Raw genomic sequence first — 25,491 nt, forward strand, 5'->3', positions numbered from 1 at the left:
CTTCTTCAATCTGATATGAAGGGTGTATCTCAATCTTAAATGGTGTCCTCTCCTTGCTTCCTTCTCTTCATCAGCACTGATATGAAACAACTGGAGTGGCAAAATCAGGTTCCTTGGGACCCAACATGCAGCTCTTGCATCTGAATTAAGACGCTTCCCTTTGTCTACTTACTACATCATGGCCCATCGGTCTTTCTCTTTGGTCTCTCCTGTCAGAATGGGATTGGCTAGAGCTGGGGTGGTTAAGCATCAGAGGGCAGGTCAGAGGGGATGGTGAGGGTGTGTAGCAGGAGGTGGGCGGTGGCGGGGGGGAACCAGAGAGGGCGTCCAGGGAAGACTTCAGAGTCTCACAGGCTGCAACAATCACCTACAGGACAGGGAGGAGGGGAGGCTAGGGTTGGCAATGCTTGCTGTTTGGCTTTTTATGTTTATCATTCCTCCATTCTGACATACGTTGATGCCTGGACACACACACCTCTTTCATTCCGTACTTTTATTTGGGCTTGTCTCAGCCTCTACAGCTAGACTATGCTGCAGCTCAATGGGGAGACGAAGGTCCTCTCTGAATTGAACACGGTGTAGCGGTGGGGGGCTGGCCAGCAAGTGACTAGAGTGTGAAGTAACACAAGCGTAGACCAATTTTGACCTTTCTCCTGGAAAACGCCATAGCGCCGGAAAACAATAAAACCAAAACCTAGCTCTTCTTTGAGCCTTTCTACACGGGTCTTCCGGTCCCTCTGCTACCGGACAGCTAAGCTGTTTACCGGCATATCCAACAAAAGAAAACAGAAATCCAACAGGCTTAATCTTACTGGGGTCAGGTCTAGGGCCAAATAACATCCGGTAGGTTCCTGTCCAGTTGGGTTCGAGATCCCTCCCAGCGTTGGAGGGCTTTGTATGTCAGCTCTTGCTGCTCCAGACCAAAAACAGATCTGGCTAAAGCCAGGTAAAAAATAATAACACCACCCAACCTCCAAGCTAAGCTTTATTCTGGTGTGTGTCATTAGGCTCTTACCCTTCCAGGCCTACCTCTCTTCTGGCCAGCAGATGTCGCCAACGAGCAGGAATAGAACGGCCTTCACACACCCACCCTTTCAGTCCATCACAATGGTGAAATGCGCACACAGTGGACACATGTTTTTGGAAATTCCAACATGTACCTGCTCCATTCACAGAATGTTTTACGACACCAGCCTTTGAAAACGAACCAGCCTTTGAAAAGTTGTTTTGTTCAGGAAATGTTACAAATGCCCATTTGTAATTAGTCATTGATGATAGTCTTACATTTTTGCTCTGTCCATCTTGATCCCACATTGGCAAGCTACAGAATCAATAGCCACATGTAGATATAGAAGGCAGCATGATTCACTCTAGTGTTGAGAATATATACCACCATCCATTCAGAGCTTGCTTGGCTTAATGGACCAATTAATGGACCAATTGGATAGTTCAAACTGTAAACCCCACCTATCTGGCACTCTAGTTAGGTTAGACTGAGCAAACAGTATTTGAACAAGTTTAAATAGTATCTGATCTCAGGTATACAGACCTGTATCAAAGAGTGAACTGTAGGTTAGGTACCTGGATCTCACTTAAATGTAAACATCTCTGTCTGTCACCTGCAGCACGGTACTCACACTTGACAGGGCAGTCCAGCATAGAGCCATGTTCTCCTTTCAGTAAATATAACATTCCCTGCTCATCAGATCCTTGGTTACCACCTGGAAAAGATTCATGCTCAGAGAAAATTATATTTTAATATTTGATGTAGTTTGTGTTTCTCTGTAGAGTTGTCAGAGGAGTTACCGTACTGTGACCAATTGGATAACAATTGAGCATTTTTGGAAGGATTTCCACTTTCTAAAAAACATAGAGGAGTGGGAGGTATAAAAGTAGGCCTTGGTCCCGAAAGCAGTAGATAAGGATTGGAGAGGTACTGACTTACTGTGTAGTGTACAGTATAATGAACATATGGACAATGGAGGTTGTTCACAAGACTTGTGCTGTGGTAAATCTTACCAGTTGCCTTTTCAAATCCATTTTAAACCCATTTGAGAAATTCAGAGAGATTTGTTTGATGCATGTGTCATCTCGCCTAAGACAATTCTTCCATGTTCTCATTTTTTTTTTGTCATTGTGTTTTCCTGTGTCACCATTTTACGAGTAACCCGCAAGGTGTGTCCCCAAGACAATCCAATTATTCGTAGAAACTATGAATGACTCGTTCAATGAGTCATCAAATAATATTATAATAACAAGTCCCCTGGGTCTCACTCGCAGTAAGTGAAGATCACAGCTCTCTCATGCTCCCTCACAACCTGTCAATCAACACAGTGTATATGTCTGAACTGATTGCCCCCCATCTATCTTCAGAGCTCGTGCTGCTAGGTGACCTAAACTGGGACATGCTTAACACCCCAGCCATCCTACAATCTAAGCTTGATGCCCTCAATCTCACACAAATGATCAATGAACCTACCAGGTACCACCCCAAAGCCGTAAACACGGGCACCCTCGTAGATATCATCCTAACCAACTTGCCCTCTAAATACACCTCTGTTGTTTTCAACCAAGATCTCAGCGATCACTGCCTCATTGCCTGCATCTGTAATGGGTCAGCGGTCAAACAACCTCCACTCATCACTGCAGTGGGCAGCTAAAAAATCCACTATAATTGAGAATTTCAATAAGCATTTTTCTACAGCTGGCCATGCTTTCCACCTGGCTACCCCTACCCCGGTCAACAGCACTGCACCCCACACAACAACTCGCCCAAGCCTTCCCCATTTCTCCTTCTCCCAAATCCAGTCAGCTGATGTTCTGAAAGAGCTGCAAAATCTGGACCCCTACAAATCAGCCGGACTAGACAATCTGGACCCTTTCTTTCTAAAACTAGCTGCCAAAATTGTTGAAACCCCTATTACTAGCCTGTTCAACTTCTCTTTTGTGTCGTCTGAGATTCCCAAAGATTGGAAAGCAGCTGCGGTCATCCCCCTCTTCAAAGGGGGAGACACTCTAGACCCAAACTGCTACAGACCTATATCCATCCTACCCTGCCTTTCTAAGGTCTTCGAAAGGCAAGTCAACAAACAGATTACCGACCATTTAGAATCCCATGCAACCTTCTGCGCTACGCAATCTGGTTTCAGAGCTGATCATGAGGGCACCTCAGCCACGCTCAAGGTACTAAACGATATCTTAACCGCCATCGATAAGAAACTATACTGTGCAGCCGTATTCATTGACCTGGCCAAGACTTTCGACTCTGTCAATCACCACATCCTCATCGGCAGACTCGATAGCCTTGGTTTCTCAAATGACTGCCTCGCCTGGTTCACCAACTACTTCTCTGATAGAGTTCAGTGTGTCAAATCGGATGGCCTGTTGTTCAGGCCTCTGGCAGTCTCTATGGGGGTGCCACAGGGTTCAATTCTTGGGCCGACTCTCTTCTCTGTATACATCAATGATGTCGCTCTTGCTGCTGGGGAGTCTCTGAACCACCTCTACGCAGACGACACCATTCTGTATACTTCTGGCCGTTCTTTGGACACTGTGTTAACAACCCTCCAGACGAGCTTCAATGCCATACAACTCTCCTTCCGTGGCCTCCAACTGCTCTTAAATACAAGTAAAACTAAACGCATGCTTTTCAACCGATCACTGCCTGCACCCTCCCGCCCATCCAGCATCACTACTCTGGACGGCTCTGACTTATATGTGGACAACTACAAATACCTAGGTGTCTGGTTAGACTGTAAACTCTCCTTCCAGACTCACATCAAACATCTCCAATCAAAAGTTAAATCTAGAATCGGCTTCCTATTTCGCAACAAAGCATCCTTCACTTCACTTGTCGCCAAACTCACTGGCTCCAGGTCATCTAAAAGACCCTGCTAGGTAAAGTCCCCCCTTATTTCAGCTCACTGGTCTCCATAGCAGCACCCACCTGTAGCACGCGTTCCAGCAGGTATATCTCTCTGGTCACCCCCAAAACCAATTCCTCCTTTGGCCGCCTCTCCTTCCAGTTCTCTGCTGCCAATGATTGGAACGAACTACAAAAATCTCTGAAACTGGAAACACTTATCTCCCTCACTAGCTTTAAGCACCAGCTGTCAGAGCAGCTCACAGATTACTGCACCTGTACATAGCCCATCTATAATTTTGCCCAAAAAACGACCTCGTCCCCTACTGTATTTATTTATTTATTTATTTTGCTCCTTTGCACCCCATTATTTATATTTCTACTTTGCACATTATTCCACTGCAAATCTACCATTCCAGTGTTTTACTTGCTATATTGTATTTACTTCGCCACCATGGCCTTTTTTGCCTTTACCTCCCTTATCTCACCTCATTTGCTCACATTGTATATAGACTTATTTGTCTACTGTATTATTGGCTGTATGTTTGTTTTACTCCATGTGTAACTCTGTGTTGTTGTATGTGTCGAACGGCTTTGCTTTATCTTGGCCAGGTCGCAATTGTAAATGTGTACTTGCTCTTAACTGGCCTACCTGGTTAAATAAAGGTGAAATAAAAAATAAAATAAACTGGTTACCAACATAATTAGAGCAGTATAAATACATGTTTTGTCATTCCCGTAGTATACGGTCTGATATATCATGGCTGTCAGCCAATCAGCATTCAGCACTCGAACCAACCAGTTTATAGTGACATTTAAGATATTGATAATGTCTTACCTTCCTCCTCCTGCCATTCACTCTCTATTAAGGCCATAAACTCTTTGTTCTCCTCTCCGCTCACGTTCTCTCTCACGCTATGCACGTCCACAACAGTTGAGGTGGACATGACTGGCCTGTCTTCTATCTCTTCCTCTCCCTTGGTCTCCTGGTTAATCCCTCTTGGTACTACCTTCCTCATGTTCCTCAGGGAGCCTCACTGTCTTGGTGCCCCTGTGACGGCGGCCACTGAAAGTCGGGGACCCAGAATGTTCTCTCTTCGCCATCTTCCATGCCCGCGGCGAGGGGAAGCTGACTCCGGATGTTTCTCCATCCCTCTTGGCATGTCTGTGGCTGGTGAGAAGCTTGCAACCCAAAGCTTGTTGCTAGTTGGTTTGCTGTTTGAGTGGCTGTCTTGGTTTCAACGGCCCTCCCTTCCTCAGTTGTGATCACCTGTAGGACAGGAAGGAGGCCTTTGTCAAGGAATGCTAGTTTGAAATATAAGTTGTAATTTTTTGTTTTGTTTACATGATCATACCCAGTCATGTGAGGAATATCATTGGAAAAGGGATTACTTTGAAGATCTTTGTGCTTGGGTCTGGGAGTCACTGTTGGGAATGTGCACACTCAGATGTTTGTGCTTGGGTCTGGGAGTCACTGTTAGGAATGTGCAGACTCAGATGTTTGTGCTTGGGTCTGGGAGTCACTGTTAGGAATGTGCAGACTCAGATGTTTGTGCTTGGGTCTGGGAGTCACTGTTGGGAATGTGCAGACTCAGATGTTTGTGCTTGGGTCTGGGAGTCACTGTTAGGAATGTGCAGACTCAGATGTTTGTGCTTGGGTCTGGGAGTCACTGTTGGGAATGTGCAGACTCAGATGTTTGTGCTTGGGTCTGGAAGTCACTGTTGGGAATGTGCAGACTCGGATGTTTGTGCTTGGGTCTGGGAGTCACTGTTGGGAATGTGCAGACTCGGATGTTTGTGCTTGGGTCTGGGAGTCACTGTTGGGAATGTGCAGACTCAGATGTTTGTGCTTGGGTCTGGGAGTCACTGTTGGGAATGTGCAGACTCAGATGTTTGTGCTTGGGTCTGGAAGTCACTGTTGGGAATGTGCAGACTCGGATGTTTGTGCTTGGGTCTGGGAGTCACTGTTGGGAATGTGCAGACTCAGATGTTTGTGCTTGGGTCTGGGAGTCACTGTTGGGAATGTGCAGACTCAGATGTTTGTCTTTTCCAAAAAGGTGTTGGTTTTTAGTACAGGAAAGGCACACATCCCCCCAGACATAATTTAATTAAACTGTAAATTAAGTATTTGACCTACATTTCCCCATCTGTCATGAATTCTCATCAAGGCCCTCACCTAAGCCAAGAAACAAAGTATTTTAGTTTATTCGAAATTATTAGATTTGATGAACAAATTATTGAATAGTCTGTCATTCATATGTCTTATTATTGTTCATTAATATTAGGCTATTAATTATGGCTCCGTTGTTTCAGCTTTTGAAATAATTAATTGTTTTAATATAATAATTATATTGTATTCATAGTTGTAGTAACTTTTGTAGATGTATGTAATAACTTTTGATAACGTTAAGCAACTTGCCATGGCAATAACAAGGTTAATCATGATTTTGGAAGTGATTTTGTCTGTATTTGCTCGCCATACTTGCACGTACACGTGAGTGTTCGTGATTCGAGAAAATGTGTCTTAAGTGAGTAAACCATTCAATGTTCCTATATATTGCACAGCTTTGGAAGAAAACATGTGTTCTGAGACTACTAGGTGTGAATAAGCCAAATGCATAAAAAAAAATCTAAATTAATCTTTAAGTAGTTATCTTCTAACTGTATGGCTCGTGACGTGCTCTGATTTTGTCTCGCTAGTGTGGTGGAATGTATCTATGGTCCAGCACGTTACTAACGCCCTGCACCAGAGCTACGTGGAATGTATCTCTGGTCCAGCACGTTACTAACGCCCTGCACCAGAGCTAAGTGGAATGTATCTCTGGTCCAGCACGTTACTAACGCCCTGCACCAGAGCTAAGTGGAATGTATCTCTGGTCCAGCACGTTACTAACGCCCTGCACCAGAGCTAAGTGGAATGTATCTCTGGTGCAGCACGTTACTAACGCCCTGCACCAGAGCTAAGTGGAATGTATCTCTGGTGCAGCACGTTACTAACGCCCTGCACCAGAGCTAAGTGGAATGTATCTCTGGTGCAGCACGTTACTAACGCCCTGCACCAGAGCTAAGTGGAATGTATCTCTGGTGCAGGGCGTTAGTAACGTGCTGGAATATAGATACATTCCACCACACTAGCGAGACAAAATCAGAGCACGTCACGAGCCATACAGTTAGAAGATAACTACTTAAAGATTCATTTAGATTTTTAAAAATCTAAATCTAACCTGTTTCAGCTGTGCTAATTGATGCTATTTGGACAGTGTTGGCTACATGCTGTTAACGAATTGAATCCATTAATTTATCTGCACCTGCAGAGTTCAGACGAGTACCGTGGAATAAATTGACAGGCTGATTGACCTGTAGGAAAGGTTGGTCTTCACGAGTTGTTAGTGTAAGTTAGCTAAAATATGGAAACTGAATGCTTGTTAGACTGGCTAGCCTATTTCATCTTTTTTTTGTGAGCAACCTACAGTACTTTGATGAAATACGTTTCACATTGTGACCGCTTGTAACAGTCGTTAGCCTAATTAGCTAGTTGGTCCAATGGGGGGGTGGATTATTTGCACATTTCAGTGTTTATTGTTCAGAAAATGCATTAGTTAGCTAAACTGTAGCCTCTGTCAAGTCTCGCAGAATGACCCAGGAGCAGTTGCTTTCGAGCCTGAAGAAGGATGTGCGCTCCCTGCTCATCTCAGCCAAGCAGGGCCTGACCCCAGATCAGTTGAAGAGAGACTACATCAACATGCTGGGCCACCCCATGCCCCTGAGGATCCTTGGCTTCCGCAACGTGCTGGACATGATCCGCGAGATGCCCGACGTGGTGCATATCCTCTATCTGGGAGATGGCAGCATAGTGCTGAAGGGTAAGTGCTGAGTACTCGTCCCACTGTTGATTTGCTGACTGTTATGTCAAAGCAAGTTTGTTTTGTCTTTAACACGTGACATTATAGGCAGAATTGTTTTGGCACACAGCATGCTATAGTTTTCATATTTGTTGACAAGAGTTACATTTTCCCTCGTGCTTGAGTATAGTATGCACAGTATCAGGAGAGGAAGAATATACCAGAACACAGATATCAATTCAACTCAAGCATATCAACCCGTCACTCCAGTGGCATACCGTAGTTTCAAGGTAGTTTTCCGCAAGGTCTGAGCAAGGCCTTTTTGCATTGAGGCTGAGCGAAAATATTTTACAGCAAATGTTCTGTAATTCTAAACATTTTTGCCATGGCTTATGACCTGTTCTGTTCATATGCTATCTGGGAAGGAGGGGGGGGGGGGGGGTGACCTCCAGGGGGTCCCAACCAACATTATTTGTTGATTTTTTTTGGGGGGGGCCCCAGAGCCTGTGGGCCCTCCTGCCTTGCGGGGGGGGGGTCTATTTTTTCACCAGTGCATCTTTTTTTCCCCATTATGCAGCAGTGGCTGATGACACCACCAGAGGCATAGTGGAGTTGGTGGCCAAGCAGCGCAGTGCCAAGAAGACCCCTGCTCAGCGTGGCGGTGTGGGCTTCTTCTCCCCACGCTACCAGCATCACAACCCCATGGTCCTGCCGCGGCGTGGCCGTGCACCCCCGGCCCTGCCGGCTCAACTCCGGGCCCAGCTCCACCAGCTGCTCTCCCATGGGGCCGTGGGTTTATCGGAGCTGGAGACAGCCTTCGTCCGCCGCTTCGGCTTCCCTTTACGTGTCAACAACTACGGTTTCTATTCCATCGCCGAGATGCTGGCGGCGGCCGCCGACCTGGTGGCAGTCACACAAAGCAGGATGGGCTCCCAGCTGTCCCTCAGGGGGGCAGTGGTGGCATCACGGAGGACTGGACCCATAAAGCCGTTATTCCCATTGAAGCAGACCTTCAAAACTGTTCCTATCGTAAGGCAGATGACCCAGACAAACTCAGGTTGGTTGGTCCCACAGTGAAAGCTATAACTCAATTTTAAGCATATAGTGTTGAATTTAATTGATTGCTGCTCATGTACAGTACACATTGATAAAAATAAAAAAAATGTTTTATATATCCAGTCCCAGTAGAAAGACACACCACGGAGTCCAGTACTCCGAATCCAGTGTCCAATACTCAGAATCTTGTGGTACCAGCGCCACTCCCTGAGGCTGCAGTCCTTAACAGCCCAGAGGGGGACCAGGGCTCTCTGCCAATGGATTACACAACACCACAGCCTGAACCTGAACCCACGCAGGATGGACAACTGTTTCAGAAGTGTGTCATCAAGGTGTGTATACTGCTGTCTGTAGCTCTGTGGTGTGTGTTCAGCCACGTAAAAATAGTTTCCCCCGTGATCTTGTTTTTGATTGGGTGCAAAGCCTGCCAACGTAACATTCAGATCTGCCAACATCAGGCTTACAACCAAGTTACTGTGCTGTATATTGGGTCTGTGCTTTTGCTGAAGCTTTAGAGGGCAAAAGTCCTGATTTTTAGAGAAGGGAATCGAATGTGCTTCTGAATAGCAGTAGTGAAAAGTAGAACAAATGCCTTGTAGCCCCTCCCCCTTGTCATGTTTTGCTTGTGTTGATTGGCATCTGCAGCTGGAGGAGGAGCTTAGGCAGCGTATTCTGGAGAACGGGGAAGCGGGCACTGTCAGTCCAGAACTAAAGGCCAAGCTTCGCCAGGTCAGTCCACGGGTTGCATCCCAATGAGCACCCTATTCCCTTTATAGTACACTACTATTGACCAGGGCCAATTTTACCAGGGTTCATATAGTACACTACTATTGACCAGGGCCAATTTTACCAGGGTTCATATAGTACACTACTATTGACCAGGGCCAATTTTACCAGGGTTCATATAGTACACTACTATTGACCAGGGCACTATATAAGGAATAGGGTGCCATTTGGGACACATGCTGTCTTCACCTAAATACCAAATCCATCTAATGACAGTAGAGATTCTAACACGATCGAACCTTCCATATAGGTTGTAGCCCAAAACAGTGAGGGACTGTCCGTCCACGATCTCCCTGCAGAATTCAAGGTATTTTATACTGACAAATCAAATAAATTTCCTTTGGAATGCCTACATACTAACCAATGCCGAATGAAGTCTAATCATTTTTTTGTTTTTTAAATCACCAAGTATTACTTCTAGTTAGTGTCTTGTATGTTGCTCTGACCTTTGTTGCCCTTATGACCCACGGTTGACCCCAGAGGGTGTTTGGGGAGGAGCTGCCGGTGGTCCAGAGTGGCTTCCTGAGTACCACGGAGATGGTGGGCGCCCTGAGCGACACGCTCTACCTGCGGCCCATGGCGGGCGACGAGGGCAACCACTGGGTGGTCATGGACATCCAGAATGCCCCTGGACACACAACGCCTCAACAACCAGGTCTGCTACACTCCTCTGGCTTTAACCTAGGATCAGATTACACCATTACCAATCCTCAAATGAACCATCAGGGGGTAAACAAATATCTGACCTTAGATCAGTGGTTAGAGGGAAATATCTGGCTCACACACAACACCTATCCACTTTATTCCTAGCCATATGATAGTTTAGGACAATCACATTTTGATTGATTACTAACTCATTGTTATAACCAAAAAGTCTAACTTTTGCTGCCCATTTAAGATTCAACAAAACAGGTATTTTTGGGTGTAAGTGTGTCATGACTGATCTCATTCAATATGTCACTTTGGTATTATTTGTGTGGTAGGAACGGCGGAGCCCGAAGGCCCCGTTGAGGGTGTCAAGGCTCTGAACCCGTCAGGTACGGGCTACTACTTCAGCTGTGGGGAGTCTCCCTGGGAGGGAGAGGGAGGCGAGACCAAGCCCAACTTGGAGGAAGACCTGGAGCTCCGCATCACCACCAAGACCTTCTACCAGGTGAGCTGGAGCCTGGGGAAAGGCAGGTCACAACGCTCAAAGTCCTGATAAAATACATTTAGTGTGTACGTGCTGGGCACAAATGAAAGCCTGTTTAACAGACAGGAAAATCTGTCTCACTATGGTCCATATCTGTGTAGAATGTGTTTATGTATACTTGTTCACATGCATAAGAGTGTACACACATATTCTGTTTATGGCTGCTTCCCTCAGATGGTGGATATGTACGGCTCGTTGCCGGTGCGTTGTCGGCGTGGGGCGGTGATTCCCCCGGACGCCATGCGGGGCCAGAGGCTGAGGGCCCCCACGTGCAGGGGCCCTCGGGAGCTGGTGGCCGTGCTGGTGGAGCATGTGGAGTCTCCCTCGAACTTCTACATCCGCTTTGATGAGAGCCAAGAGGCCCGCGCCCTGGAGAACATGATGATTGAGATGAGGTGAACAACAGCCCTCTGCTGGACTGGAGGGATAGGGAGGAGAGGCTTCCGTGCCTCATTGGCTGGGATTTCACATGTAGTCCAATTGGCTTATTTGGTATGAATGTGCAGTAACTGTTCATATCTAGTAGTCGTCCACTGTGTTACCCTCAACTAGCTCATGTGTTTTTAGGTCAATGCACATGAAAGAGAAGAGACTTGGGGTATAAGCAACTGAATGCTATGTGGTGGTGCTCTCTTGTCCTCCCTCCCTCCCTCCCTCCAGGAGCTGCTACACCTGTCCCGAGGTGTTGGAGCGTTACCGTCTACCGGAGCGCTACGTGCGTACAGGCCAGGTGTGCTGCGTGGCGCCCCAGGGCATCTGGTTCTACCGCGTGGTGGTTCACCGTGTCCTCAACAACACCCATGCAGAGGTCTACTACGTGGACTTTGGAGACCTCACCACTGTCCAGAGGAGCAGCCTCAACTTCCTCAAGTAGGACTATGGCCAAATGACACCACATTTCCTATATACAGGGTTTGTAAGGTCATGAAAATCCTGGAAAAGTCATACAATTTTAAAATGATGTTTTCCAGTCCTGGAAAAGTTTTGGGAATTGATCAAATCTGAAACGCTTTGGAAAAGTAATGGTAATTAATTTCAAAATGTCTGTTAATGTAATTTATTTAGGCACATTATCATATCAGCCAGGATCTTTAGTGCGTCTATGTTAGAGGGACAGTCGGACATTGCAGCAGCAGGTAGGCCTTTAGAATATGATGGAGAACAGACTAATAACTTGGTAGCCAATTCAAAACACATCTTGTACCCGCTCGTTAACTGTTAACCTATTGTTAGCGTGTATTCATTTTTTGTTCCAAAAAACTTTCCAACGACAATTGAGAACAAGGACATAGAAAGTTAACCTTTTTAACGAAACAAACAATTCACGGCGTTGTAGTTGGGATTCGGTTCAATTGCGGTGAATCGAATCATGAGAATCGCAAACAGTAATTTTAGAAAAAAATATTTCTAGCCTTTCTTTTGGATTATGTGGCTTCAAAACTAGTTTTGTAGATACTTCCAGTTGATTTGGACATCCAATGTAGGGGACATTGCAACTCAATAGATGCTTGTCAGCCTGCTAAGTAAACACTTATTCTAAGTTAGCTAAGATGCATAGCGAAGTTACATTTCCTCAAGTCCATTTTTGGTCTGGTTGAATATAAAGATTTGTAGCCTACCATTGCCATTTAATCTTTGATATATTGAATCAGCGAATGATTTCAAAAGGCATAATACGTGTTTGGTTAAAATTTGGTCAAAAGTCATGAAATTCCATCTGTCAAAATGTGTATGAACCCTGTATATCATACACTACTATTGACCAGCCATTTGGGACAAATCCCCTGTCCACAACCAACCCCTTTCCCCTTGCCCGTGGCATAGATCTGAAAGGACTGGATAGGTAGTGTGTAATTTGGGACGTAGCCTGTTGTCATGTCCAGAACCCTAGACCCCTACTCCTTAGGCACTTGTCTAAGATCTTGTCTAGATCTGAGAGGACTGGATAGGTAGTGCACTGAAAAGGGAATAGGGTGTCATTTGGGATGAAGACAATGTTTTCCTTTCTTTTGCGCACCAATCATCAGCTGTAGAACTGAGAAGGAAAGGTATTGGAAGTGACTGTTTGTATCCCTAGTATCTGATGTCACCATGTGTTGATCAATGCGTTACTCTGTGCAAGGTGGTAACAGAGAGAGTTTTGTCTATCCCCCTCAGGTCTTGTTATTCAGAGCTCCCAGCACAAGCAGTCCCGTCATCGCTGGCTGGAATCAAGCCTTTCGGTGTAAGACCTTCTACACGACTGTTTACACAATCTACCTTCCGTGGACCCAGATTTATGAATTAAGTGTCTCGAGTATGATTACTGATTTAGGATCAGATCCCCCCCACCCCGCTGTCCATATAATTTCAAACAAATCCTATATCAGTACTACTTCTCTGAGAGGCTTAATACATACAGTCTCTGGTCTGAGAAATACTGAAACCTGCCCTCTTAATACATACAGTCTCTGGTCTGAGAAGTACTGAAACCTGCCCTCTTAATACATACAGTCTCTGGTCTGAGAAGTACTGAAACCTGCCCTTTTAATACATACAGTCTCTGGTCTGAGAAATACTGAAACCCGCCCTCTTAATACATAGTCTCTGGTCTGAGAAGTACTGAAACCTGCCCTCTTAATACATACAGTCTCTGGTCTGAGAAGTACTGAAACCTGCCCTCTTAATACATACAGTCTCTGGTCTGAGAAGAACTGAAACCTGCCCTCTTAATACATAGTCTCTGGTCTGAGAAGAACTGAAACCTGCCCTCTTAATACATACAGTCTCTGGTCTGAGAAGTACTGAAACCTGCCCTCTTAATACATACAGTCTCTGGTCTGAGAAATACTGAAACCTGCCCTCTTAATACATAGTCTCTGGTCTGAGAAGAACTGAAACCTGCCCTCTTAATACATAGTCTCTGGTCTGAGAAATACTGAAACCTGCCCTCTTAATACATACAATCTCTGGTCTGAGAAATACTGAAACCTGCCCTCTTAATACATACAGTCTCTGGTCTGAGAAGTACTGAAACCTGCCCTCTTAATACATACAGTCTCTGGTCTGAGAAGTACTGAAACCCGCCCTCTTAATACCTACAGTCTCTGGTCTGAGAAGTACTTAAACCTGCCCTCTTAATACATACAGTCTCTGGTCTGAGAAGTACTGAAACCTGCCCTCTTAATACATACAGTCTCTGGTCTGAGAAATACTGAAAACTGCCCTCTTAATACATACAGTCTCTGGTCTGAGAAGTACTGAAACCTGCCCTCTTAATACATACAGTCTCTGGTCTGAGAAATACTGAAACCTGCCCTCTTAATACATAGTCTCTGGTCTGAGAAATACTGAAACCTGCCCTCTTAATACATACAGTCTCTGGTCTGAGAAGTACTGAAACCTGCCCTCTTAATACATACAGTCTCTGGTCTGAGAAATACTGAAACCTGCCCTCTTAATACATAGTCTCTGGTCTGAGAAGAACTGAAACCTGCCCTCTTAATACATAGTCTCTGGTCTGAGAAATACTGAAACCTGCCCTCTTAATACATACAATCTCTGGTCTGAGAAATACTGAAACCTGCCCTCTTAATACATACAGTCTCTGGTCTGAGAAGTACTGAAACCTGCCCTCTTAATACATACAGTCTCTGGTCTGAGAAGAACTGAAACCTGCCCTCTTAATACATACAGTCTCTGGTCTGAGAAGAACTGAAACCTGCCCTCTTAATACCTACAGTCTCTGGTCTGAGAAGAACTGAAACCTGCCCTCTTAATACATAGTCTCTGGTCTGAGAAGTACTGAAACCTGCCCTCTTAATACATAGTCTCTGGTCTGAGAAGTACTGAAACCTGCCCTCTTAATACATAGTCTCTGGTCTGAGAAGTACTGAAACCTGCCCTCTTAATACATACAGTCTCTGGTCTGAGAAATACTGAAACCTGCCTTAATACATACAGTCTCTGGTCTGAGAAATACTGAAACCTGCCCTCTTAATACATAGTCTCTGGTCTGAGAAGTACTGAAACCTGCCCTCTTAATACATACAGTCTCTGGTCTGAGAAGTACTGAAACCCGCCCTCTTAATACATACAGTCTCTGGTCTGAGAAGAACTGAAACCTGCCCTCTTAATACATACAGTCTCTGGTCTGAGAAGAACTGAAACCTGCCCTCTTAATACATAGTCTCTGGTCTGAGAAGTACTGAAACCTGCCCTCTTAATACATACAGTCTCTGGTCTGAGAAGAACTGAAACCTGCCCTCTTAATACATAGTCTCTGGTCTGAGAAATACTGAAACCTGCCCTTTTAATACATACAGTCTCTGGTCTGAGAAGAACTGAAACCTGCCCTCTTAATACATAGTCTCTGGTCTGAGAAGAACTGAAACCTGCCCTCTTAATACATAGTCTCTGGTCTGAGAAGTACTGAAACCTGCCCTCTTAATACATACAGTCTCTGGTCTGAGAAGTACTGAAACCCGCCCTCTTAATACCTACAGTCTCTGGTCTGAGAAGTACTTAAACCTGCCCTCTTAATACCTACAGTCTCTGGTCCGAGAAGTACTGAAACCTGCCCTCTTAATACCTACAGTCTCTGGTCTGAGAAATACTGAAACCCGCCCTCTTAATACATACAGTCTCTGGTCTGAGAAATACTGAAACCCGCCCTCTTAATACATACAGTCTCTGGTCTGAGAAATACTGAAACCCGCCCTCTTAATACATACAGTCTCTGGTCTGAGAAATACTGAAACGCGCCCTCTTAATACATACAGTCTCTGGTTTGAGAAGTACTGAAACCCGCCCTCTTAATACATAGTCTCTGGTCTGAGAAGAACTGAAACCTGCCCTCTTAATACATACAGTCTCTGGTCTGAGAAGAACTGAAACCTGCCCTCTTAATACATACAGTCTCTGGTCTGAGAAATACTGAAACCTGCCCTCTTAATACATACAGTCTCTGGTCTGAGAAGAACTGAAACCTGCCCTCTTAATACATACAGTCTCTGGTCTGAGAATAACTGAAACCTGCCCTCTTAATACATAGTCTCTGGTCTGAGAAGAACTGAAACCTGCCCTCTTAATACCTACAGTCTCTGGTCTTTGAAGAACTGAAACCTGCCCTCTTAATACATAGTCTCTGGTCTGAGAAGTACTGAAACCTGCCCTCTCAATACATACAGTCTCTGGTCTGAGAAGTACTGAAACATGCCCTCTTAATACATAGTCTCTGGTCTGAGAAGAACTGAAACCTGCCCTCTTAATACATACAGTCTCTGGTCTGAGAAGTACTGAAACCTGCCCTCTTAATACATACAGTCTCTGGTCTGAGAAATACTGAAACCTGCCCTCTTAATACATAGTCTCTGGTCTGAGAAGTACTGAAACCTGCCCTCTTAATACATACAGTCTCTGGTCTGAGAAATACTGAAACCTGCCCTCTTAATACATAGTCTCTGGTCTGAGAAGTACTGAATCCTGCCCTCTTAATACATACAGTCTCTGGTCTGAGAAGTACTGAAACCCGCCCTCTTAATACATACAGTCTCTGGTCTGAGAATAACTGAAACCTGCCCTCTTAATACATACAGTCTCTGGTCTGAGAAGAACTGAAACCTGCCCTCTTAATACATACTCTCTGGTCTGAGAAGTACTGAAACCTGCCCTCTTAATACATACAGTCTCTGGTCTGAGAAGAACTGAAACCTGCCCTCTTAATACATAGTCTCTGGTCTGAGAAATACTGAAACCTGCCCTCTTAATACATACAGTCTCTGGTCTGAGAAATACTGAAACCTGCCCTCTTAATACATAGTCTCTGGTCTGAGAAGTACTGAAACCTGCCCTCTTAATACATAGTCTCTGGTCTGAGAAGTACTGAAACCTGCCCTCTTAATACATACAGTCTCTGGTCTGAGAAGTACTGAAACCCGCCCTCTTAATACATACAGTCTCTGGTCTGAGAAGAACTGAAACCTGCCCTCTTAATACATACTCTCTGGTCTGAGAAGTACTGAAACCTGCCCTCTTAATACATACAGTCTCTGGTCTGAGAAGAACTGAAACCTGCCCTCTTAATACATAGTCTCTGGTCTGAGAAATACTGAAACCTGCCCTCTTAATACATACAGTCTCTGGTCTGAGAAATACTGAAACCTGCCCTCTTAATACATACAGTCTCTGGTCTGAGAAGAACTGAAACCTGCCCTCTTAATACATAGTCTCTGGTCTGAGAAGAACTGAAACCTGCCCTCTTAATACATAGTCTCTGGTCTGAGAAGTACTGAAACCTGCCCTCTTAATACATACAGTCTCTGGTCTGAGAAGTACTGAAACCCGCCCTCTTAATACCTACAGTCTCTGGTCTGAGAAGTACTGAAACCTGCCCTCTTAATACCTACAGTCTCTGGTCTAAGACGTACTGAAACCTGCCCTCTTAATACCTACAGTCTCTGGTCTGAGAAATACTGAAACCTGCCCTCTTAATACATACAGTCTCTGGTCTGAGAAGAACTGAAACCTGCCCTCTTAATACATACAGTCTCTGGTCTGAGAATAACTGAAACCTGCCCTCTTAATACATAGTCTCTGGTCTGAGAAGAACTGAAACCTGCCCTCTTAATACCTACAGTCTCTGGTCTTTGAAGAACTGAAACCTGCCCTCTTAATACATAGTCTCTGGTCTGAGAAGTACTGAAACCTGCCCTCTCAATACATACAGTCTCTGGTCTGAGAAGTACTGAAACATGCCCTCTTAATACATAGTCTCTGGTCTGAGAAGAACTGAAACCTGCCCTCTTAATACATACAGTCTCTGGTCTGAGAAGTACTGAAACCTGCCCTCTTAATACATACAGTCTCTGGTCTGAGAAATACTGAAACCTGCCCTCTTAATACATAGTCTCTGGTCTGAGAAGTACTGAAACCTGCCCTCTTAATACATACAGTCTCTGGTCTGAGAAATACTGAAACCTGCCCTCTTAATACATAGTCTCTGGTCTGAGAAGTACTGAATCCTGCCCTCTTAATACATACAGTCTCTGGTCTGAGAAGTACTGAAACCCGCCCTCTTAATACATACAGTCTCTGGTCTGAGAATAACTGAAACCTGCCCTCTTAATACATACAGTCTCTGGTCTGAGAAGAACTGAAACCTGCCCTCTTAATACATACTCTCTGGTCTGAGAAGTACTGAAACCTGCCCTCTTAATACATACAGTCTCTGGTCTGAGAAGAACTGAAACCTGCCCTCTTAATACATAGTCTCTGGTCTGAGAAATACTGAAACCTGCCCTCTTAATACATACAGTCTCTGGTCTGAGAAATACTGAAACCTGCCCTCTTAATACATAGTCTCTGGTCTGAGAAGTACTGAAACCTGCCCTCTTAATACATAGTCTCTGGTCTGAGAAGTACTGAAACCTGCCCTCTTAATACATACAGTCTCTGGTCTGAGAAGTACTGAAACCCGCCCTCTTAATACATACAGTCTCTGGTCTGAGAAGAACTGAAACCTGCCCTCTTAATACATACTCTCTGGTCTGAGAAGTACTGAAACCTGCCCTCTTAATACATACAGTCTCTGGTCTGAGAAGAACTGAAACCTGCCCTCTTAATACATAGTCTCTGGTCTGAGAAATACTGAAACCTGCCCTCTTAATACATACAGTCTCTGGTCTGAGAAATACTGAAACCTGCCCTCTTAATACATACAGTCTCTGGTCTGAGAAGAACTGAAACCTGCCCTCTTAATACATAGTCTCTGGTCTGAGAAGAACTGAAACCTGCCCTCTTAATACATAGTCTCTGGTCTGAGAAGTACTGAAACCTGCCCTCTTAATACATACAGTCTCTGGTCTGAGAAGTACTGAAACCCGCCCTCTTAATACCTACAGTCTCTGGTCTGAGAAGTACTGAAACCTGCCCTCTTAATACCTACAGTCTCTGGTCTAAGACGTACTGAAACCTGCCCTCTTAATACCTACAGTCTCTGGTCTGAGAAATACTGAAACCTGCCCTCTTAATACATACAGTCTCTGGTCTGAGAAGAACTGAAACCTGCCCTCTTAATACATACAGTCTCTGGTCTGAGAATAACTGAAACCTGCCCTCTTAATACATAGTCTCTGGTCTGAGAAGAACTGAAACCTGCCCTCTTAATACCTACAGTCTCTGGTCTTTGAAGAACTGAAACCTGCCCTCTTAATACATAGTCTCTGGTCTGAGAAGTACTGAAACCTGCCCTCTCAATACATACAGTCTCTGGTCTGAGAAGTACTGAAACATGCCCTCTTAATACATAGTCTCTGGTCTGAGAAGAACTGAAACCTGCCCTCTTAATACATACAGTCTCTGGTCTGAGAAGTACTGAAACCTGCCCTCTTAATACATACAGTCTCTGGTCTGAGAAATACTGAAACCTGCCCTCTTAATACATAGTCTCTGGTCTGAGAAGTACTGAAACCTGCCCTCTTAATACATACAGTCTCTGGTCTGAGAAATACTGAAACCTGCCCTCTTAATACATACAGTCTCTGGTCTGAGAAGTACTGAAACCCGCCCTCTTAATACATACAGTCTCTGGTCTGAGAATAACTGAAACCTGCCCTCTTAATACATACAGTCTCTGGTCTGAGAAGAACTGAAACCTGCCCTCTTAATACATACTCTCTGGTCTGAGAAGTACTGAAACCTGCCCTCTTAATACATACAGTCTCTGGTCTGAGAAGAACTGAAACCTGCCCTCTTAATACATAGTCTCTGGTCTGAGAAATACTGAAACCTGCCCTCTTAATACATACAGTCTCTGGTCTGAGAAATACTGAAACCTGCCCTCTTAATACATAGTCTCTGGTCTGAGAAGTACTGAAACCTGCCCTCTTAATACATACAGTCTCTGGTCTGAGAAGTACTGAAACCCGCCCTCTTAATACATACAGTCTCTGGTCTGAGAAGAACTGAAACCTGCCCTCTTAATACATACTCTCTGGTCTGAGAAGTACTGAAACCTGCCCTCTTAATACATACAGTCTCTGGTCTGAGAAGAACTGAAACCTGCCCTCTTAATACATAGTCTCTGGTCTGAGAAATACTGAAACCTGCCCTCTTAATACATACAGTCTCTGGTCTGAGAAATACTGAAACCTGCCCTCTTAATACATACAGTCTCTGGTCTGAGAAGAACTGAAACCTGCCCTCTTAATACATAGTCTCTGGTCTGAGAAGAACTGAAACCTGCCCTCTTAATACATAGTCTCTGGTCTGAGAAGTACTGAAACCTGCCCTCTTAATACATACAGTCTCTGGTCTGAGAAGTACTGAAACCCGCCCTCTTAATACCTACAGTCTCTGGTCTGAGAAGTACTGAAACCTGCCCTCTTAATACCTACAGTCTCTGGTCTAAGACGTACTGAAACCTGCCCTCTTAATACCTACAGTCTCTGGTCTGAGAAATACTGAAACCCGCCCTCTTAATACATACAGTCTCTGGTCTGAGAAATACTGAAACCCGCCCTCTTAATACATACAGTCTCTGGTCTGAGAAATACTGAAACCCGCCCTCTTAATACATACAGTCTCTGGTCTGAGAAATACTGAAACCCGCCCTCTTAATACATACAGTCTCTGGTCTGAGAAATACTGAAACCCGCCCTCTTAATACATACAGTCTCTGGTCTGAGATATACTGAAACCTGCCCTCTTAATACATAGTCTCTGGTCTGAGAAGTACTGAAACCTGCCCTCTTAATACCTACAGTCTCTGGTCTGAGAAATACTGAAACCCGCCCTCTTAATACATACAGTCTCTGGTCTGAGAAATACTGAAACCTGCCCTCTTAATACATAGTCTCTGGTCTGAGAAGTACTGAAACCTGCCCTCTTAATACATACAGTCTCTGGTCTGAGAAGAACTGAAACCTGCCCTCTTAATACATACAGTCTCTGGTCTGAGAAATACTGAAACCTGCCCTCTTAATACATACAGTCTCTGGTCTGAGAAATACTGAAACCTGCCCTCTTAATACATACAGTCTCTGGTCTGAGAAATACTGAAACCTGCCCTCTTAATACATACAGTCTCTGGTCTGAGAAGAACTGAAACCTGCCCTCTTAATACATAGTCTCTGGTCTGAGAAGAACTGAAACCTGCCCTCTTAATACATAGTCTCTGGTCTGAGAAGTACTGAAACCTGCCCTCTTAATACATACAGTCTCTGGTCTGAGAAGTACTGAAACCCGCCCTCTTAATACCTACAGTCTCTGGTCTGAGAAGTACTGAAACCTGCCCTCTTAATACCTACAGTCTCTGGTCTAAGAAGTACTGAAACCTGCCCTCTTAATACCTACAGTCTCTGGTCTGAGAAATACTGAAACCCGCCCTCTTAATACATACAGTCTCTGGTCTGAGAAATACTGAAACCCGCCCTCTTAATACATACAGTCTCTGGTCTGAGAAATACTGAAACCCGCCCTCTTAATACATACAGTCTCTGGTCTGAGATATACTGAAACCTGCCCTCTTAATACATAGTCTCTGGTCTGAGAAGTACTGAAACCTGCCCTCTTAATACATACAGTCTCTGGTCTGAGAAATACTGAAACCTGCCCTCTTAATACATAGTCTCTGGTCTGAGAAGTACTGAAACCTGCCCTCTTAATACATACAGTCTCTGGTCTGAGAAGTACTGAAACCTGCCCTCTTAATACATACAGTCTCTGGTCTGAGAAGAACTGAAACCTGCCCTCTTAATACATACAGTCTCTGGTCTGAGAAGTACTGAAATCCGCCCTCTTAATACATATTCTCTGGTCTGAGAAGTACTGAAACCTGCCCTCTTAATACCTACAGTCTCTGGTCTGAGAAATACTGAAACCCGCCCTCTTAATACATACAGTCTCTGGTCTGAGAAATACTGAAACCCGCCCTCTTAATACATACAGTCTCTGGTCTGAGAAATACTGAAACCCGCCCTCTTAATACATACAGTCTCTGGTCTGAGAAGTACTGAAACCTGCCCTCTTAATACATACAGTCTCTGGTCTGAGAAGTACTGAAACCTGCCCTCTTAATACATACAGTCTCTGGTCTGAGAAATACTGAAACCTGCCCTCTTAATACATAGTCTCTGGTCTGAGAAGTACTGAAACCTGCCCTCTTAATACATACAGTCTCTGGTCTGAGAAGAACTGAAACCTGCCCTCTTAATACATAGTCTCTGGTCTGAGAAATACTGAAACCTGCCCTCTTAATACATACAGTCTCTGGTCTGAGAAATACTGAAACCCGCCCTCTTAATACATACAGTCTCTGGTCTGAGAAGTACTGAAACCTGCCCTCTTAATACATACAGTCTCTGGTCTGAGAAATACTGAAACCCGCCCTCTTAATACATACAGTCTCTGGTCTGAGATATACTGAAACCTGCCCTCTTAATACATAGTCTCTGGTCTGAGAAGTACTGAAACCTGCCCTCTTAATACATACAGTCTCTGGTCTGAGAAATACTGAAACCTGCCCTCTTAATACATAGTCTCTGGTCTGAGAAATACTGAAACCTGCCCTCTTAATACATAGTCTCTGGTCTGAGAAGTACTGAAACCTGCCCTCTTAATACATACAGTCTCTGGTCTGAGAATAACTGAAACCTGCCCTCTTAATACATACAGTCTCTGGTCTGAGAAGAACTGAAACCTGCCCTCTTAATACATACAGTCTCTGGTCTGAGAAATACTGAAACCTGCCCTCTTAATACATACAGTCTCTGGTCTGAGAAATACTGAAACCTGCCCTCTTAATACATACAGTCTCTGGTCTGAGAAGTACTGAAATCCGCCCTCTTAATACATATTCTCTGGTCTGAGAAGTACTGAAACCTGCCCTCTTAATACATACAGTCTCTGGTCTGAGAAGTACTGAAACCTGCCCTCTTAATACCTACAGTCTCTGGTCTGAGAAATACTGAAACCTGCCCTCTTAATACATACAGTCTCTGGTCTGAGAAGTACTGAAACCTGCCCTCTTAATACATACAGTCTCTGGTCTGAGAAGAACTGAAACCTGCCCTCTTAATACATACAGTCTCTGGTCTGAGAAGAACTGAAACCCACCCTCTTAATACATACAGTGCCTTGCGAAAGTATTCGGCCCCCTTGAACTTTGCGACCTTTTGCCACATTTCAGGCTTCAAACATAAAGATATAAAACTGTATTTTTTTGTGAAGAATCAACAACAAGTGGGACACAATCATGAAGTGGAACGACATTTATTGGATATTTCAAACTTTTTTAACAAATCAAAAACGGAAAAATTGGGCGTGCAAAATTGTTCAGCCCCCTTAAGTTAATACTTTGTAGCGCCACCTTTTGCTGCGATTACAGCTGTAAGTCGCTTGGGGTATGTCTCTATCAGTTTTGCACATCGAGAGACTGAAATGTTTTCCCATTCCTCCTTGCAAAACAGCTCGAACTCAGTGAGGTTGGATGGAGAGCATTTGAACAGCAGTTTTCAGTTCTTTCCACAGATTCTCGATTGGATTCAGGTCTGGACTTTGACTTGGCCATTCTAACACCTGGATATGTTTATTTTTGAACCATTCCATTGTAGATTTTGCTTTATGTTTTGGATCATTGTCTTGTTGGAAGACAAATCTCCGTCCCAGTCTCAGGTCTTTTGCAGACTCCATCAGGTTTTCTTCCAGAATGGTCCTGTATTTGGCTCCATCCATCTTCCCATCAATTTTAACCATCTTCCCTGTCCCTGCTGAAGAAAAGCAGGCCCAAACCATGATGCTGCCACCACCATGTTTGACAGTGGGGATGGTGTGTTCAGCTGTGTTGCTTTTACGCCAAACATAACGTTTTGCATTGTTGCCAAAAAGTTCAATTTTCGTTTCATCTGACCAGAGCACCTTCTTCCACATGTTTGGTGTGTCTCCCAGGTGGCTTGTGGCAAACTTTAAACAACACTTTTTATGGATATCTTTAAGAAATGGCTTTCTTCTTGCCACTCTTCCATAAAGGCCAGATTTGTGCAATATACGACTGATTGTTGTCCTATGGACAGAGTCTCCCACCTCAGCTGTAGATCTCTGCAGTTCATCCAGAGTGATCATGGGCCTCTTGGCTGCATCTCTGATCAGTCTTCTCCTTGTATGAGCTGAAAGTTTAGAGGGACGGCCAGGTCTTGGTAGATTTGCAGTGGTCTGATTCTCCTTCCATTTCAATATTATCGCTTGCACAGTGCTCCTTGGGATATTTAAAGCTTGGGAAATCTTTTTGTATCCAAATCCGGCTTTAAACTTCTTCACAACAGTATCTCGGACCTGCCTGGTGTGTTCCTTGTTCTTCATGATGCTCTCTGCGTTTTTAACGGACCTCTGAGACTATCGCAGTGCAGGTACATTTATACGGAGACTTGATTACACACAGGTGGATTGTATTTATCATCATTAGTCATTTAGGTCAACATTGGATCATTCAGAGATCCTCACTGAACTTCTGGAGAGAGTTTGCTGCACTGAAAGTAAAGGGGCTGAATAATTTTGCACGCCCAATTTCAGTTTTTGATTTGTTAAAAAAGTTTGAAATATCCAATAAATGTCGTTCCACTTCATGATTGTGTCCCACTTGTTGTTGATTCTTCACAAAAAAATACAGTTTTATATCTTTATGTTTGAAGCCTGAAATGTGGCAAAAGGTCGCAAAGTTCAAGGGGGCCGAATACTTTCGCAAGGCACTGTAGTCTCTGGTCTGAGAAGTACTGAAACCTGCCCTCTTAATACATAGTCTCTGGTCTGAGAAGAACTGAAACCCGCCCTCTTAATACATAGTCTCTGGTCTGAGAAATACTGAAACCCACCGTGTGTTTCTCCTCCCAGGGCAGCTGGAGTGCCAACGCCAAGACCTCCTTCCAGAAGCTATGTTGTGACCGTACCCTGGTGGCAGCCCTGCATGGCTACCATGCCGAATTCCTGCAGCTCTTTCTGTGCGACACACACACCGAGGAGGATGTGTACATCCACAGCGCCCTGCAGGCCCAGGGCCATGGGCTCTGCTGCGCACCCACCGTCAGCGCAGCGGTCAGTCACGTGCTGAACATACAAACCTATCAAATGTCAAGGCATTTCCCATTTAGTTATTCAATCATCCAATGCAATCTCCCATAACCTTCTCTTCATCCCATCTGTCCTCTCAGTTGTGTAACCAGTTCAACCCAGTGAGCCTCTATCTGGGCGAAGGCGTGTTCGGCGAGGGAATGGAAATAGAGGACGAGGACCCCACCCTGGAGCCTTGCCACGAAGCCACCACCATCGCTTTCCAGCACAACACCACCCAACCCCTGTCCAAGAGCTCCCCTTGCCCCACTCACACGGTACAGAATACCCTCTCACATGCACGCATATTCACACACAGAGACGACACCCTGTCTCTCTCTCACTATACCATTCTCTCCTCCACTAACACTGTCCACATAACAGCTCTTATCAGACTACAGAAGGCCTAGCAGAGCAGTCCCAGCATTAGTAGTAGTACTTAGTAGTAGCAGTCCCAGCGTTAGTAGTCCCAGTCCCAGCGTTAGTAGTCCCAGTGTTAGTAGCAGCAGTAGTAGCAGCTCCAGTGGTAGTAGTAGTAGTAGCAGCCCCAGCGTTAGTAGTAGCAGCAGCCCCAGCGTTAGTAGCAGCAGTAGTAGTAGCAGCCCCAGCGTTAGTAGTAGCAGCAGTAGTAGTAGCAGCCCCAGCGTTAGTAGCAGCAGTAGTAGTAGTAGTAG

At 44.7% G+C, this 25,491-nt stretch overlaps 2 protein-coding genes across 2 annotated transcripts in view; one reads left to right on the top strand and one right to left on the bottom strand.

Moving 5' to 3' along the window:
* Positions 1-10,071, bottom strand: part of LOC139424294 (zinc finger protein 112-like) — a 38,729-nt gene extending 28,658 nt beyond the window's left edge. Inside the window, exons 1-2 of the mRNA XM_071176111.1 lie at positions 9,993-10,071; positions 4,701-5,132 (exon numbers count right to left, since the gene is read on the bottom strand). Coding sequence (XP_071032212.1) covers positions 4,701-4,881 — 181 coding nt within the window. The 5' untranslated portion in view covers positions 4,882-5,132; positions 9,993-10,071. The remainder of the gene's footprint in view (positions 1-4,700; positions 5,133-9,992) is intronic.
* LOC139424413 (tudor domain-containing protein 5-like) overlaps positions 7,497-25,491 on the top strand; it is a 37,331-nt gene continuing 19,336 nt past the window's right edge. Inside the window, exons 1-12 of the mRNA XM_071176233.1 lie at positions 7,497-7,725; positions 8,282-8,761; positions 8,884-9,092; positions 9,406-9,489; positions 9,797-9,853; positions 10,027-10,201; positions 10,530-10,699; positions 10,913-11,133; positions 11,399-11,608; positions 12,896-12,962; positions 24,602-24,802; positions 24,919-25,095. Coding sequence (XP_071032334.1) covers positions 7,497-7,725; positions 8,282-8,761; positions 8,884-9,092; positions 9,406-9,489; positions 9,797-9,853; positions 10,027-10,201; positions 10,530-10,699; positions 10,913-11,133; positions 11,399-11,608; positions 12,896-12,962; positions 24,602-24,802; positions 24,919-25,095 — 2,280 coding nt within the window. The remainder of the gene's footprint in view (positions 7,726-8,281; positions 8,762-8,883; positions 9,093-9,405; positions 9,490-9,796; positions 9,854-10,026; positions 10,202-10,529; positions 10,700-10,912; positions 11,134-11,398; positions 11,609-12,895; positions 12,963-24,601; positions 24,803-24,918; positions 25,096-25,491) is intronic.

Source organism: Oncorhynchus clarkii, chromosome 1, assembly GCF_045791955.1.
Source record: "Oncorhynchus clarkii lewisi isolate Uvic-CL-2024 chromosome 1, UVic_Ocla_1.0, whole genome shotgun sequence".
In the NCBI taxonomy this organism is placed as follows: Eukaryota; Metazoa; Chordata; class Actinopteri; order Salmoniformes; family Salmonidae; genus Oncorhynchus; species Oncorhynchus clarkii.